This window comes from Camarhynchus parvulus, chromosome 9 (genome assembly GCF_901933205.1).
Source record: "Camarhynchus parvulus chromosome 9, STF_HiC, whole genome shotgun sequence".
Taxonomy (NCBI): Eukaryota; Metazoa; Chordata; class Aves; order Passeriformes; family Thraupidae; genus Camarhynchus; species Camarhynchus parvulus.
In genome coordinates this window covers 19,667,786-19,684,591 of record NC_044579.1, presented here as the reverse complement: position 1 = coordinate 19,684,591, position 16,806 = coordinate 19,667,786, and the positions used below count along the sequence as shown (strand labels likewise).

Here is a 16,806-nt window from a genome sequence, read left to right as displayed (position 1 = left end):
GGCAGGGCAATTCCTTGGCCCTGAGTGTTGCTCTGGCTGAAGATGGATGGGTTTTCCCATGGCTCCTCCAAGGAAGGGCCTGTTGGAGAGCACGAGCCACGCTGTGATTTAATCTCCCCGCTCCTCTCTGCACACATCCCCTGCCATCTGAGGCACCAGGCGTGACAAATGGCCCCTTGTGCCACACTCAGAGCTGACACCACGGCACCGCTCCATTTGTCACCACCCGAGCGCGCGGCGGGGCTCGAGAGGGGAGCAAATTAAAACCTCCCATTCTGCACTGATTACTTCTCCCTCATCCCAGTGGGCTCCATCCTTCCCCAGCAGGGTCCCAGCTGGCACATCCAGCCCACACAAACCTCCTTAGACAGCCAGGGGAAAGCAGGGCAACTCCTTCCACCTGGGCGATGGATTTTTCACCACTCTGGGTCTCCCACTTAGTAAAACATCATCAGTGAAGGGCTGCTTCCCCAAGCAGGGCTTGCAGGAGACCCACGAAGCCCAACTGCAGCCCAACTCAGCTTCCAAATGATGCCTTGCACAGAGGAGTGGTGATGAGTTATCCCATGGCTTGAGGGGGAAAATCCATTTTTTTTATTATTATTGTTGTTGTTGTTGTTGTTGTTGTTGTTGTTATAGAATTACCAATTAGGTTGGAAAAGCCCTCCAAGGTCATTGACTCCAAACATTAACCCAGCACTGCCAAGGCCACCACTAAACCGTGTCCACAAGTGCCACATCTACACAGGTTTCAAACACTTCCAGGGATAGTTATTCCATCACTTCCCTGGGCAGCCTGTTGGCAGCCCTTCTGGTGAAGAAATTTTCCCCAATTCCCAATCTAAACCTCTTGAGGCTGTTTCCCCTTGTCCTGTCCCTGCTCCCTGGGCGCAGAGCCTGACCCACCTCAGCTGTTCCCTTCTGTCAGGAGCTGTGCAGAGCCAGAAGGTCCCCCCTGAGCCTCCTTTTCTCCACGCTGAGCCCCTGCAGCTCCCTCAGCCATTCCTGGTACTCCAGCCCCTTCCCCAGCCAGGGTAAAAAACCTCTTTTTTTTAATGTTTGAAATTATTACTGTTATCCTGCTGGCAGAGACACTGGCCCCACGGGCTGTAGGGTGCAGCACAGCCCCAAACACGGGTGAGATCCCCACCCCTTGGCAAGCAAACCGCAGCAAGAAGAGCCATTCCCAAAGGAGCTCTCTCGTGACTGAAAAAAAAAAAACAAAACACCAACAACCCAACAAAAAAACAAAAAGGAAAAAGTTATAGAAAGGCTTTAAAAGCCCCTGGCTGAGTCACTGGGTTTGCCAGGTGCTGGCTATTTGCAAACAAGGGTGAAACAATGCGGGCGCCGGACACGGGCCGGATCCGGCGCTTCCTTGCGGCTCTCCCATTGTCCAGGAGAACAATCCCTGCTCCTGCTGGACAGCACAGGCAGCAGGGTGAGAGCCAGGGCTCCTGGGCTGGCTCACTGGAGAAGGCTGGGAAAGATGGGTGGGTTTCACAGCCCACTCACTGCTGCAGGGATGTTCAGGAATACGCACACGTGGAGCTCTGCACCCCAAAATTCCCCAAAAAATTAATTTCCCCATGGTCTACAGCTACTACAGGAAGTTTCCTAAATGGATCTTTAACAGAACAAGGGTTTGGAAGCAGTTTTACACCTCCATTTGCAAACAGTCACAAGGAAAAACCCTTAGGTGAGTGGGAAAATCAAAGGAGGACTTTTTTCCTGTTTCAAGGCTGGAATCAATGTTATTAACACTCAGAAGTTCTCATGGTAGGGAAGAAAAATACATAAATGGCCCATGGAACAATTTAAGGAGGAAAAAAATTGATAAGCAAGAAAACAAAGCCATACATGGAAGCTAATCCCTAATCCCTCTGAGGTCACTGCTGTGATGGTCCAGCTTGGGAATCCCAGTCCTGCAATGCTCACTTGTCCCCACTCACACCTTGCCTGGGGTATTTTCTGTGTTTCTCCCTTTTTTCTCCTTCAGACAGGTCTGGATCACAGGGATGATTTGGGGACAGGGACAAGGAGTGGTGGCAGTGGTGCCCAAGCCTCCTCCCCGACAGCAGCCAGGCCCCATGGACCCTCCCCATCCCTGTGCTGGGGGAAGGAAAAGGGACTGAATCCATCAGAGACACATTTGGGCTAATAATGTCTAATTAAGAGTTTCATTAAAACCCATCACACTCATTAGAAAAAAAAGCTAACAAGGTTTTCTGGACATTTTCCTTGCAAAATTATTACGGAGGTTAATGGATGCCTTCACTAAGGCATAATTTAGAAAAAAATCACACTTTTTTCTTTTTCTCTCTCCTTTTTTTTTTTTCCTTTGTGATTCTACTGTTTCTCCTGCACAGTGTGGCCGTGGTAAAACTGGGCTGCCTGTTCCACCCAGTGGTGGAAGCCGGGAGATCGCTTCCAGGCAAAGGCAAAGCCCCTCCAACAAAGGGGAGCATCCCTCCGTCCCTCCCCCAGCAGGATTCGGCAGGAGCTGGCAGAGCTGCCACTTCCCAGCACAGCCCGAGCAGGGAGAGCGGCTCGGGCTGATGCAGGATGGGAGAGGGGCAGGAAACTTGATATTGTGCCAAAAATCAAAAACAAAAGGGAAAAGAAAAAAAAAAAAAAAAAAAAAAACCAAAAGCCCATTTTGAGCAGTCAGAGGTTTGTGGCTCAGCTAAGCCTGAAATAAAACACTCCCTGGACATCTTTGCTGACGTTCTAAAAGCAGCTTTTGGGATGGTTAGTGGGGTAGTGTGTCACAGGTGCCCAAGCCCCAGGGAGCAGAGGCACAGCAGTGCACAGGGAGGAGGAGAACCACAGCCCCAGCATGCTGACTGTGCCCAGCCGTGGGATGCTGGGCAGGAGGAAAGCCTGAAATCCCAATTCCAACCCTCAGGGAAACATTTTCCCTAGAAAAACACTTAAATCATGCTGAGCATCACTCATTTCTACCCAGCTGCCAGGCAGAGCCCCCAGTGCGCATCAGCTGTTTGTCCACAGGTTTGGAAAGGTTTGGGAGCAAACTGGTTGACCTAAGCCTGGTCCCCAGTAAAGAGCTTCAGGAAGTGCTGATGGTTTTTAAGCCCAAATATTAATTTTTTGTCCCCAGCCCTTGTTCTACCTGGCCTACTCTGGGATGCTGCTGGCCCCATCCTGAGCCCTGCTAAACCAAATCCAAGGGCAGGTGGAGGGAGAGAAGGTAGGGGAAGCACTGTCTTTTTACCTCTTTGTTTTTCCCCTCTGGTTTTAGAGGATAAAACCTAAAAAAAAAAAAGATCTCTTACAGGCCTGGAATGAGCTGGAATGAGATGCTGGAGTGGTGGGGAGGAGAGAGGTCAGCACAGAGGCTGGAAAGAAGATGATTTCCAGCCACGGATAAGTGCATGGACCAGCAGATTGGAGAAAAAATAAAAAATCAAGCCATCCTTAAAAACAAAAAAAATGGCTTTTCTGCAGCCCCTGCCAATGCCTGGTGTGCTCACCCTGCCCCAGGCATCCAGGCAGCTGGGCATGGAGCTGCAGCACACTGGAATGGGATAGATACAGCTAAAGGCACAGGGAGCAGGGTCCTGTGTCCCCATGACCTCCCTTGCTGCCATTCACCCGTGGGACAAAACCAACATCACCTTCATCACCAAAGAAAACCTCCCCTGGGCATCCCAAAATGGTGCAGGGGCACCAGGCTGGACCATGGAGCAGGGAAAAGGCAGGCAAGGGCACACAGCCAGAGCCCAGAAATTCCCAGTTCTCAATACAACAACAATTGCATTGGGAAAATTTGACAATTCCCTTGTTTTAAGCGATAGCAAATTGTTCTACTACTAATTGCAGAATGTTTGCAGTTATTTAAAAATCACTTTATAAATCACACTGTTTCCAATCTGCTGTGATGGATAAGGAGAGGGAATCAATAATTATCACCAGGGCTGCTCGGCAGGAGGGGAGGATAACAGGGGAACCAGCGTGGAGCTGCTCACTCCTCAACATTCAAGGTCGGACCTGCCCCTCCCGCTGCTCCTTCCCCGATCCATTCCTCCACACAAAAGGCAGAAGGGAAGGACAAACAGGGAACGGAGACAGAGCACTCAGAGGGATGAAGGAGATGAGGATAAACCCACACAGAGCTTTGGCAGAGGCTGGGCAGAGCCCAGCACATGGGTCAGCAAGTGAGGAAGGATGGGGAAACTGGCTGGAGATGGGATAGGGGAGCGGCTGCTGCGTGGAAAGCCTGGGGTGCCTGGAAGCAAGGCTGCTGGATGAGCAGCCTTTGCATTGCAGGCAATACAGCCCAGCTTTGCTCTTGTTTTGTGGGGTTTATTGTGATTTTTCCCCCCTGCCAGGTCAGATTTCCAGCTGCTGTAGCAGACAGGCAGCAGCGGCAGATTGGAGGCTCCCGAACCCGCCAGCACAGGAATTTACCAGGAGGGGAAAACTGAAAGTGAGACAAGGCCGGGAAGCAGCAGGACTGCCCTCTCACCCCTTCTTCCTGAGTTTATAAATACAACACAGAAATTCAGCACAAAGGTAGTTCAGTCCCAGACTTTTTCCTTCTCCCTGCACCCGAGTTAGTGCCCGGCACTGGGAAGGTCAGAGGGAAAGCCAGCATGATTCCAGCAGACAGAAACAGTGCCCAGTCCTCAAACTCAAAAGGAATAAAACCAAGAGACACAACGGCCAACATTCTAGTGAGGGGTTCCTTTGCCATCATCAGGTTTCAAACACCAGGAGAGAAAGGGTCTAACAATCTTCCTTGGGGAGAAAAAGCGAAATCCACCCAGCCTGCTCATCCAAGGTTTCCCCCGCCTCCCAGCGATCCCTGCTGCCACCTTCCCTCCCACCTCCTCCCCAGCACCATGATGCATTGCCCCTTGACCACACAAGGAAGCCATAAAGCAGGGCTGAGGGACGGGGCTGAGCAAGACAAATGGATTTAATATCAGCCCGAGGAGAGCGTGGGCTCTCTCGCACACCAAATGAATTATTCATTTGGGATTCAGGCAGAGCCTGCATCTCACACTGACCCACCGCCCCCACGGGCACAGGGCATCCAACAGGATGGGCTGGGCAGGCCACTGGGTTTTGGCATACAGCTGAGAGCTGTGCCAGGGAATCTGTGCCAAACCAGCCTGGGATGGGAACAAATAACAGGGCTGATCCACAAAGAGAATTCTCTCCCACACCCAGCCTGGCGCAGTGGTGGGAGCAGCCCCCCATCCCTCTGACCCCAAAACACAAGGATCATCTCCTCAGGGCTCTGAGTACCCTCAGATGACGACGTTGTGCCTGTGCCTCCCTCAAGCCCTAAGTGCCACTAAAAGCCAGGATTAATGAATCCCTGAGTGGCCCAAGCTCCACTGTCAGCACGAACCCGCTCTAGTCTAATGGCCCCATGATAGGCACAGCCTCCTTCCCAGGGGAGCGACAATGAGACAGAACTGGGGGAGCTAAACAATCCAACCCTATCTTTTTCCCCACCACACAGGAATTAAGCCTATTTTTTCAGCCTTCAAATACTGAGGGATTTTCTTTTTTTGGTTTTTTTTTTCCTTGGTGACAATTCCCACGGGCTTGCTAAGTGTCTCATCTCAGGCTGATGAAGGCTTGGAGCAGATGTCAGGAGTATGTGCTTCCCAGGAGCCAGGGTGCAATCCTGGCAGCTTCCCTGCCAGGCACACCAGGCAGAGGAATACAACCCCTTCCAAGAAAACAAAGTCAAACAGAAAACCAAGGAATTTTTATTTCTAAACTTTGCAATGTGCCACCTCCTGCCCACCAACCTTCATGAAGGGCAGCAGTGAGCTTAAGTCTTTCCTTGCCAGCTCCAAGGCCCATGGGGATCCAAGGAGGAGCTTAATGGCCAGTGAACTACCACGGAGCCAGTGTTCAACCCAAGGTCAGAATTTTTCTTCAAATGCAGTTAATTTTCCAAAATTCAAGATGTTAACCCTGGACCAAGCTTTTAGGAGGGGTTTTCGTGAACTTCCAGGGGATGGGGAATTTATAGGACTTGGGTTCCTCAGCAGCATTGAGCAGGGCTTTCAGACACACAGGTCTCATTCAATCCCAGCCTCTTCTCTGTCCTCCTGACATGGGAACTGGAAAATACTTGAAGCTCTCCTCCACAGACAGCATCTTACCAGCACCCATGGAGTCATCAAATAGCACATTCCTGTCATCAGAGACGTGCTTGGTGCCATTTAACACCTGCTTGCCCTCCACCCACAGCATACTCTGGTGCCTTTCAGGATCCTACATGCTGCCAGTCAATTTATAAAGGATATTCCTACTCCTTGGAGCTGCCAGGATCCCTTAATCTTCCCCTCAAGGAGTCTGAATACAAAGCACGCTCCCCATGCAAAGGCAGAATGCTCACCAGGAGCTCAGCAGTTTCTCCTTGGGGATCAGTGCTGAGGAGTGGGAGCACAGCTGGAGACAGGCACCAGGGCACAGAGAAAACCCAACAAACCCCCAATTTCCTGGGGTCTGCTTGGTGGAGCTTTGATGGCATGAACACTTCACCACCCTGCTGGAGTTTGCACAAGGAAAGGAAATAAGAAAAGCCATGGAGATGGGTCTAACACCCACTCTCAGTAGGTTTCCTCCCACTCTTCTCATCCTGCTGTTGTCAACCCTCTGCTCCTCCCCAAGCACTGAGAAGGTACATCACAGTCCTCCCAGGGGTCAGGAGCACTCAAGACCCCACCTTCCTCCAGCTAGCAGAAAGGTCAACACCACCAAAACCCACGGTTTTATATTGTCACTGTTTTCCTCCATTTCTGGTAAAGTGACATTACTTCCCAATTCCAGTGTTTAGCTAAAATTAGTATTTGTTTTCCCATGATGAGAAATGTCATTTTGCCATACAACCATGTGTGCTTTCTGTGTGTTGGTTCAATAGCAGAGGAACGTCTCGCCAGAAACGCTCAGTTTACAGAGAGCCCTCCCTCTGACTGAGAGCTTCAGCTCCTCACAGGAATCTCCTGGTGGGAACAAAACCACCCTAAAGCTCAACCACAGAACTCACAGGAATCCCCCAGCCATGCTGTTTGAGAAAGGATTCTGGGGGTTTCCTGGTTGTCAGAGCTCTGGCACAGGAAGGTGTCACCACCCCCACCTTCGCCAGGTGGGAACGAGGCTTTGTGCGGTGAAAACCTACACAAGTTCCCAGCTTTAGAGTAAACCATCAAACAAGCTTCTCCACAGCCTGAATCCCAGCTTTGCTATTTCCACATATCCAGAGTTACAGGTGGAGAAGAAACACCTTGATGGACTCCCCAAGGAGCATCACAGCCAAGCCTGGTGGCACACACATTCCCCCACCTGTATCAAAAGAGATCCAAGCTGGACCTCTTCCCATCACAACCTGCCAAACCAGCCCTTAAGCACTTCAACCTTCTTCTTCCCAACCCTTCTTTGTCAGGATGGTGCTAACCTTCCAGAAGCTATTTGGATAAAACAGGGTAAGCAAAAAGCCCCCAACTCTCCTCTCCTTCCAAGCAGCATGCAAAACCAACACCTTAATTTGGGAGAGGAGAAGGAAAGAGCAGCCTATAGAAAAAAAAAAAACAAAAACAACACTCCAATGGTATTTGGGAAATATCCACCACAAGGGCAAAAGGAGATGAAAAGCAGTGAGTACTGTATATTTATAATCTCACACTGCAGGACTCCAGCAGGCAGCAGCACACATGGCTGGGGAACCCAAAAACCAGCAAACAATTCCAATTAACACAGAGAATCAGAGCAGCCCCATTGCAGCCAGGCCTGATAGCAGCTGCCTGGCTCTGCCAGGGAAATAACGAGGCAGATGACAGAACCTGTCTGGCGAGCGCAGCACTTTGAAGGCACCACACCACAGAGGTGACTTCCAGCAGGGTGGCAGCAGCACCAGCACTGCCACGCTGCTCACCAGCTCTGGCCACTGACCAGAGCGCACCGAGAAACCACAGGCTGACCACTGCTCCCAAATTCCTGCTGTAATTTCCTCCCAAATTCCTGCCTGCTCCCTGGAGCAAAACCACATCAGGGGAAGTACTGCCTACCGCACAAGACGGTTTGTTTGGGGACAAACACAAAGGGCCTGTTGCCCAAAGCCAACCTTACCTTTGCAAGCCACGTTGTTCTCGGGCTCATAGCCAGCCTTGCAGGTGCAGCGGCCGATGGGCACCATCCACTCGCCATCGCCATTGCAGTACAGCTTGATGGGCACATCCACCTCCTCGGCGTTGGGGATGCAGGTGCCGCGCGCCGTCACCAGGGACGTGCTCTCCGCGCCCGTCATCGTCTCCGGGAAGATGGCGAAGTTCTGCACCACGCTGGGGCACTTCTTGAAGAAGACCCTGACAGACAGCAGAGACATGCAAGCCCCGTAGTCCTGGAAAGCCAGGTAAAAGCCATTGCGGGTCAGGGGCCCGAAACTTCTCACTTCTGTGTTCACCTTCATCAGCCGGCCCCCAAAGTCCACCTGGGAGAAGCTCTCGTCAGCAGCGATGGTGTCCACTTTGAGGTAGGGTGCCTCCGTCCAGAAGGCTGACTTCTTGGTGGCAATGACAGAGTCTGTCTCGTAGTAGTAGAGGTTGAAGGTCTCCTTGCAGGAGCCGGGGACGTTGGGGAGGCTGCTGCAGTCGCGCACAGTGAAGCGCATCTCGGTGTAGATGCGGTGAGCCCCACGCCGGTTGATGAAGGTGGTGAGGAGCCAGTTGTTCTGGTTGGGCTCGAAGACGTTGCACACCTGGTACGTACGGATGGTGTTGAGGTTCTCGTCGTAGCCACTGACTTCTTCCCACTGCAGAAAGGAGCAGGGAGAGGTGGTGAGGAGGAGGAAGAGGGATTGGCCATGGCTGCTTGCTCTGCACAGGGCAGGGCTGGGAGGACAATCCCAAAGCTCCAGAGAGGATGAGGAATGTGGTTATGGGCACACAATGCGATGCACATGCAGAAACACCAACCAAGCCAGGACCAGAAGAAATCTCCAACCTCTTACCCCTCCATGCCTCTCCCCATTGCTCCCAGTTGATGTTAAAATGTCTTTTCCACATGGGCAACTGCCTTATCTGCCCTGAGAGGATGTAAAAATGGGAAGAAAGATGGCCCAGGCATCTGGAGGCAGGAGGGAAGGCAGCACATGAGGCTACAGCTTCATTAAAGGCTGAGCCACCACATAGGCTGGAGAGCGAGCCTGACCCCAAGCTCCCGGCACAATGGGATCACTTCCCCCGGCAAAGAAAACCAACTAAATAAAACATTACTGCTGTGGAGAGAGGGAATATAGATTTGCAATTCGATTTATAGAAGGGCATTAATATAATCCAGGCTACAATTTCAATTAAGGGACAGCGGCAAACTGTGAACAGTCTGTGATGGCATTAGAGTCCTACAGACAGATTTATAACCTCATAATCCATTCATTTTAACTAATCCATGTTTACAGTCTCCTCATAACAGCATTATTCATATGGCAATCTTTAAGCAGCTCCCTCAGTATCAGGGATAATTTCCAAGAGCAATGCTGCAGCAGCGTTCATGCCTGTGTTTACACAGGGCACAACGGGTGATGCCACCCTGCCCTGTCACACTGAGTCCTGACAAGCTGATGCACCACAACCAACCCTGAAACCTCACAGATTTTTCCCTTCTTCCCTTTCCCATTGAACAACCACCTTTCTCAACTGATCCCCAAGCTTCCCTCCTGTGAAGCACAGCCTTGATGTAACAAAACACAGGTTTTTGTTTTGTTTTCAAAGCAGGGTCCTCATCACACTGCCAACAAGTGCAGCAGAACATTCATTCCCAGGCCCACCTACTCAGCTCTGCTACACTTAAACCAAGATCAGAACTCAAGGTTGTGCATTGTTGTTAATCCATGGTTACCAAACCAGCAACAAAGCCTCCATCATCCAGCCCAGTGTTCTTCCTTCTCATCCCATGTCAGGAAAATACTGCAAAACCCCCTCTCTCCCCTGTGCACAAGGCATGGGGATTCAGTGCCCCTTCATTACCAGACACCTTTTCAGAGCAGGAGCTGTACAAATCTCCCTGATCAAGGGGGTTGCCATTGTTTGCTGTTCCCACCTGGGCTTTGCATTACAGCCCTGCTTCCAATTAAGGCCAGACAACGAGCTCTCCTCCAGCATTAGCTCCAGCCCCACGGCTCCACTGTCTTCACTGCAGGAATCCTCCTCTTCATCCTCAAAAACCTCAGAGCCTCAAAACTCAGAGCCTAAACCTGCCAACAAAGGTTTCCTGCATTTAGGAATAACATGAAATGCCCTTGGAAAACCCTCAGTAGAGTCCAGGGCCAGATCCTGGCACTGCTTTGTGCAGCCCCTGGGTTGAGCACTCCAGGTACCAGGCACTGGGAGCAGCAGGTCCTTGTGGCTGGAAGGACCCACAGTGCCAGCAGCTGCTGCTACCAATGCTCTAACAGCAATAAATGCATCATTTTGATGAGATACTACTAAATAACTCACAGGGAGCTGGGGATTAAGTCAATGTTGTTTGCTGTCTCCACTACGATTTAAAGCACATCCATCAGCAAGAGCAGGAGAGGCACATCCTGCCACAGCCCATCCTGGGAGACCACAGTTTTTTACCCTGGCTGGGGAAGGGTCTGGAGCCCCAGAAGTGGCTGAGGGAGCTGGAGGAAAGGAGGCTCAGCCTGGAGAAAAGAAGGCTCAGGAGGGACCTTCCAGATCTGCACAACTCGCTGACAAGAGGGGACTCAGGGACCAAGGGACAGGACAAGAGGAAATGGTCTCAAGCTGTGCCAGGAGAGGTTTAGATTTGATATTAGGGAAAATTCCTTCCCAGAAAAGGGTTGTCCAGCTCTGTCACAGCTGCCCACAGCAGCGGTGGAGTCCCCATTTCTAGAGGGATGTAAAAGCTGTCCCTGCAGCTCTTGTGGCACTTGGGAACATGGGGCAGTGGTGGCCTTGGTTAATGGCCTTGTCATTTACCCAGGGCTTGGACTTGATGGTGTGAGAGGGTTTTTCCAAACTGAAGGATTCTGTGATTCAATGATTTTAGATAAAAGACTTTGCATTTTAAATACTTTTTGGAAGATTTAATACACACTCCTGCAAAGCAGAAGCCTCCCCAGGAACTCTCAGGGGAGTGAGAATTGGGTGGCTGCAGGGAGGCACAGAGGGATGGAGGGATGCACACAGTGGGATGCAGGGATGGGGCTGGGGAGGGGCTTTACAGAGCTGCTCTGCAGAGGGTGAGACCACCCTGCCTTACAACACAAGCTCCCCGCCTGCCTCACACAGGCTTTCAGTGACAGCAGCTGCAGGCAGCTATTTATATCCTGTCTCCATCACCTGCACGTGCCCCTCCTGCGTTTTTCCAGAAATTTATCTGGGCCCAGAATTTTTCCAAAGCAATTCAGCAGCAAAATACCCCAATTCAAGGGGCTCTGACATGTCTGGAGTGGATTTCATGTCTGCTGCAGGTGTGGCCCAGCTTTGGTGATGATGTCCAAAATTTCTTTTGCAGACTGAGCCAAGCCAGTGCCACCCAGTCAAAGATGCAGCCTGGGATCCTCTCCCCTCTGGTGCCACCACATCCTGGAGTCCCCAGAGATGGGCCCTGCTGCTGCTCCCAGCCTGCCTGTCCCACCGTGGTGCCCATCCATCAGCTCACATCCCCTCCCACCCGCAGCTCCATCTCTCACTTTTCCTGCCAGGAGAATGTGAGTCAGGTTATTTTATGCTTCCTTTCCTCAAAGGTTCATATTATATAAAAAAGATGTTTTAAGTGCCTCAGGGTGTTTGGTTCCTCATTACTTCATAAAAGTGACATTAATAGCCAAGGAAGAGCACTGCCGAGTGCAATTATGGATGATGTTCCAGGTATGAAAGCTGTTTGGAGCCTGCTAATGTTTCCTAATTATAAGCCTTTTGGCACAGGGAGAGGGAAGGCACGAGCAGGGGGATGGAGAGTGGTGATGGGGCTGAACCCTTCAGGAGGAAAGAGGACAGGAAGGGAAAGAGAAAGCATGGAGATGGAGACAAGCTCCATCTTCACCAAGCGCCAGGACTGGATCGGGGAAGGATGCTCAGTCTGGCTCAGCCATGCCCTGGCACCCCACACCAGCCCTATGGGGGCACTGCTGTTCCCACTGTGACTCCTCCCGCTTCCCACCAGCATTTTACCCCTCTAAATAGTGAGGTTAAAAGCATGGATCACATAAGGACAAGTGGAACTTACCCCTGAAGGTGGGTTGGCAGTCCAGCCCAGCTCGGCCGTTGCCGTCCGCGTATCCATCAAAGTTTCTGAGGAAACAGAAGAAAAGGAAAGTAAAGTAGTTATTCCTTAAGTTTTCCATTATTTTATAGCACAGAGATGAGGGAAAACACTCAGTTGCTTTCCCAGAGCACACAGCTGACCCTTGGAGAGCTCCGGAATGAACAGCAGGTGCCCTAGTGGACTCAAGGCAGTTTAGCTCTGGGGCAAATGGTGCAGGACAAGACTCTGCAAGGAGTCATGGCCTGAACCCAGCTCACACTGCCAGCTCTGACCCTTCCCTACCCAGGAAAGGAAAATATTGTCACCAACACAAAGAAAAACCCTAAAAACCAAAAGATGTTGTATTTCACAGAGTCACATCATTCTCTACTTTTAGATGTAAAACAAAAAACCAAAACAACAAAACACAACAAGAATAATAGCAAGAGCAACACCATAAAGAAACAGATGGGGAAAACCCTCCAGGTTTTATTTATTTGTTTGCAGCAAGCAGACATGCAGATTAATTGCCTCAATTCCTGCATCCTGACCAAACAGGAGGAGATGTGCCGCTGGCAACTGGCAGAGCTGAGCATCTCCAATCCCTCCCCTTTCCTGCCTGCTCCCAGGTACTCACAGCAGTGCCAGGAAAAGAGGTGCAACCAGAGAAATAAAGGTCAGGAAATAAAAATCAGCCCAGGAATCTGTGTTGCTGCCGGGCTGCTGCTTTTTAATCTCTCCAGGGCTGCTGCAGCAATCACAAGCGGGAAACAAGGCTCCGATTAATCTTCCAACCCCTCCCTTCACCCGTCGCTCCAGGATGCGAGGCTGGAGAAGCGTGACCAGGAACTCCCCGCCCTGACACGAGTGATAAACACTCCCAAAACCACTCCCAGGGCGAGCGTGGCCCTGGGGCAGGCAGACCCAGGCAATCCCCAGGCATGGAGTGAAAAGGGCTGGGAGCTGGGAAAGCTTCTGCACCCCAAACAGGTCCCAGGATGCTGCAGTGGCACTGCCAGGGGTGTTCACAGCCCCCCTGCTTTGCACGGGGCCAGGCTGCTCCTGCTCACAGTGCCCTCAGAGAGGACACGCTTCATTCCTGCTCCACTTGGGAAACAGAAAAGTGTGGTGACCTTCACGCTGTCACACGTCACTTCATAGTTTTGGTCGTTTTCCATTTGGCAGAAGGCAGCTAAAAATGAAGTATCCCAGCTGCAATTCCTCTCCAGCCTTGAATTATGGAATCCAGGAATGATTTAGGTCGGAAAGAACCTTAAAGCCATCCAGTTCCACCCCCTACCATGGGCAGGGATACCTTCCACTATCCCAGGTTGCTCCAATCCCCATCCAACATGGCCTTGGACACTTCCAGGGATCCAGGGACAGCCACAGCTTCTCTGGGAAGCTGTTCCAGGACCTCATCACCCTCACATGCAAAGATTTCTTCCCAACATCCCATTTAACCCTGCCCTCTGGCAGAGGAAAGCCATTCCCCCTTCTCCTGTCACTCCAGGCCCTTGTCAAAATGGGGCCAGGGGCTTGTGCTCCAGACCTCCAGCAAGCTTCTACTCTCACCACCCTTCACCTTCCCATCACCTCCACACCTTCCTTCTCTTCCAAACAGCCCAGCCCCTAATTAAACAGCCATTATGTTTTTCTTTATTGCAACAGCCCTTCAAATGAGCAGGAAGATGTGTACAGGCATAAATGGGTGTGGAGGTGGAAGCCACAGGCCATGCAAACATCTCCCTGCCAGTGAGCTGCACGGCAAAGGATGATCTGAGAGCCCCTAAACACTTGGTGCTCTCCCCCAAAGCAAACAAGGAGTCCTTGTGCCACCCAGGGGAAACTGAGGCAGTGCAGAGCAGGTTGACACAGGGACCATGGCCAGGCTGGGACCCAAGCTGGCTCATCCACCCTCTGTGATAAATAAGGTCAGGCTCCATTACAGGAAGGGCACTTCTTCCAAAGGCTTATTCAGAAAGGCTTTTCACTCCATCATCTCCCTTCCTGTCCCACACACTCAGAGCTTCCTTCCCAGCTCTGACAGAGGAATGTGCTTTTGATAAAGCACAGCCGCCCTGCGGGACGGCAGCACGCGAGGACCAGCCCTGCTCTGAGATGGTGCTCACCAGCATCCCTCCCAAAGCCTCACCCCTTCCCTCCTCCTCCTGAGGTCCTCCCCAAACGCTCCACATTCTGCAAGGAAAGGAGGAAGGCACAGCAGCAATGCTGAGGAAGACCTCAAAATAACTAAGTAAATAAATTAATTAACAATAAATGAATAAATTGAAAGAAACCCCAGGGAAGCTTTCACTTTGGATGTTCCTGGAGTCTCTGGGTGATTCTGTGGCCTGGGACCAGGGAGGTCACATTGAAGAAGTTTCCACAGCAGATGTGATGCAAAATGTGGAATATGTAAAATTTTCTTAAGAAAGGCTGCTCATTAATGTTTGATCTTCGTAAATTTCAATCCTAATCAACAAGAAAGGAAATTTAATCTGTGAAACAGCAGCTCACAAGCTCTAAGTAATGTCCAGGTGTTGGAAAGAAATTCCTTTCAGGGTAGAATTATCTTGCTAAGGTTTAGGGATCCACATGTTTCAGTGATCTCAGTCCTGGGGGGAGCATTGACAATGCTTGGGAAGAAGGATGTGTGTGATGCGCCACTGAGAGCGGGCACACAGAATGCAGAACTTAGAGGCCACAAGGACATTTGGCAGGACCCCCAAAATAAGGAAAAACTGTGCCAACCAGCAACTGTGATGAAAGCCAACCCAGCAACTGTGCTGAAATCAGCCCCAAGTGGGTAAAAGGTAATTCTGGCAGGGGCAGGTCATGACCAATGACTCACAGACCACTGACCCAAGAAACCACTGACCCAAAGAAGAGAAAGACTGATCATATGGACTAATTAGCATGAGAAACAAGATAGTCTTTAACCAACAGAAGATAGAATATTAATTAATAAGAGAATATTGTAGCCAATAAATGCTAATTCTTTTGATTGCTAAAATGTATAAATAGTAAAAAAGCTTTGATAGTTGGAGTGCTTGAACACCACCAAGCACCCAGGCTTGGGCAACTCTGAAATAAATAATCAATGTCTCTCTCAAGTGTATAATTACTGGCTTGCTGCATACTGGATTCCATTTTTGTGAACAACATTTGCACTTCCATGGCTCCGTGTTTCCAAAGCAATTTGCAAAGCAAAGAAAAAAGAGGGCTGAGAGCCTGGCCCCTATAGGCCATCTCCTGCACAGATCCTGCCCCATCTCCCAAGGGCACTGCCATAGACAAGATCCATAAACTGGAAAAATGGTTAATTTGGGAGTTTTTTGTTAAATACAATAAGATGATTAAATCCCCCTTCGAGTTCAAATTCCTGCTGAGTTCACCCAACCCTGTGACTGCAGAGGCACTGGCATCAGAAGGACATAGCTCAGCAACTTCCTATTGACCTCTCCTATTTCCTCTTGGAGGAAACCTTGGCTTTTACTTCATTTTCTGGAATGAAAACGTGACACTGTGACCTTGGTGGGGCACTTATGGCCAGGCTGCTCGGGGCTATGGCTGCTGAGCACCCTCCTTCAACAGGAGAGGGTTCACAGATCCTAAATCCTCGTAGAGAAATGGGGAACAAGACAGAGATCCCAGCACCCACATCTGCAAAATATCCCTACAGGCTGGGGGACACAGGATCCACCCCCCACGCATCCATCACTTGGAATTGGGCAAGGAGGACAGGCAGGAACACTGCTAATGAGGGGATTAGTGCAGATCAGTGCCTGAGCAGCCCTAATGAGTAGAGAAGCCACATGGACACCTTGCACGTCCCATCCCACCTGCCTCGCCCTTCCGTGAGGACCAGGCCTCGTTAATTGGCACGGGGTATTAATTAAACCCCCAGGGGAAGATCCTTTCCCTGCACCTCTGACATCCACCAGGTCAAGCGAACCCTGTCACCTGGATCCAGCAGTCCCACCGTGCCAGCTCCGTGCCCAAGACACTGCCACCCCCTTCCCTGCCCCAGGCTCACTCCTCCAGCATCTCCCTCCACACCTGCCCACCTGCACGTGGGCACAGCGGGTACCTGGGGGTGCTCATCAGGAGGGAGCTCAGGAAGTTCACTGGGAGAAGTCTCTGGGATCAGAGGCTCTGCTGGCCAGGCTGTGACAGCCCAACCCCTCATTAGGGAGAGAGAAGCTCTGCTACCGAGAGCTGAGCTCTCTTGGAGTGAAGAATCTTCAGCTGTATACAGTAGATTTTCTTTAATGGACACATTACTTTAAACTAAGCCTTCGCCATCTGTTCCAGTCCCTAATTATCAATACAAAAACAAACGTCTACTCACAATTACACTCGTAACAAGTAAAGATGCCAGCAATTAGAATGCACCAGCTTCCCTGCACGGAGCAGCACATCCATCTGGGATGGCACTCTGTGATCCAGGCAGGCAGGGCTCGCTGCTGTCCCAGGCTCCCCACACCCTCCCGGGCAAACCTGGGCAGAGATGATGCCTGCGGCAGGATAAGCTGCGCCTCGGAGGAGCGAAGGATGGGCTGGCAT

The 16,806-nt window shown here is 50.9% G+C and overlaps 1 protein-coding gene across 1 annotated transcript in view; it reads right to left on the bottom strand.

Annotated features, from left to right (window-relative positions):
• The window catches only part of EPHB1 (EPH receptor B1), a 69,965-nt gene that overhangs the window by 32,377 nt on the left and 20,782 nt on the right, over positions 1 to 16,806 (bottom strand). Inside the window, 2 exon segments of the mRNA XM_030954205.1 lie at positions 8,116 to 8,797; positions 12,220 to 12,284. Coding sequence (XP_030810065.1) covers positions 8,116 to 8,797; positions 12,220 to 12,284 — 747 coding nt within the window.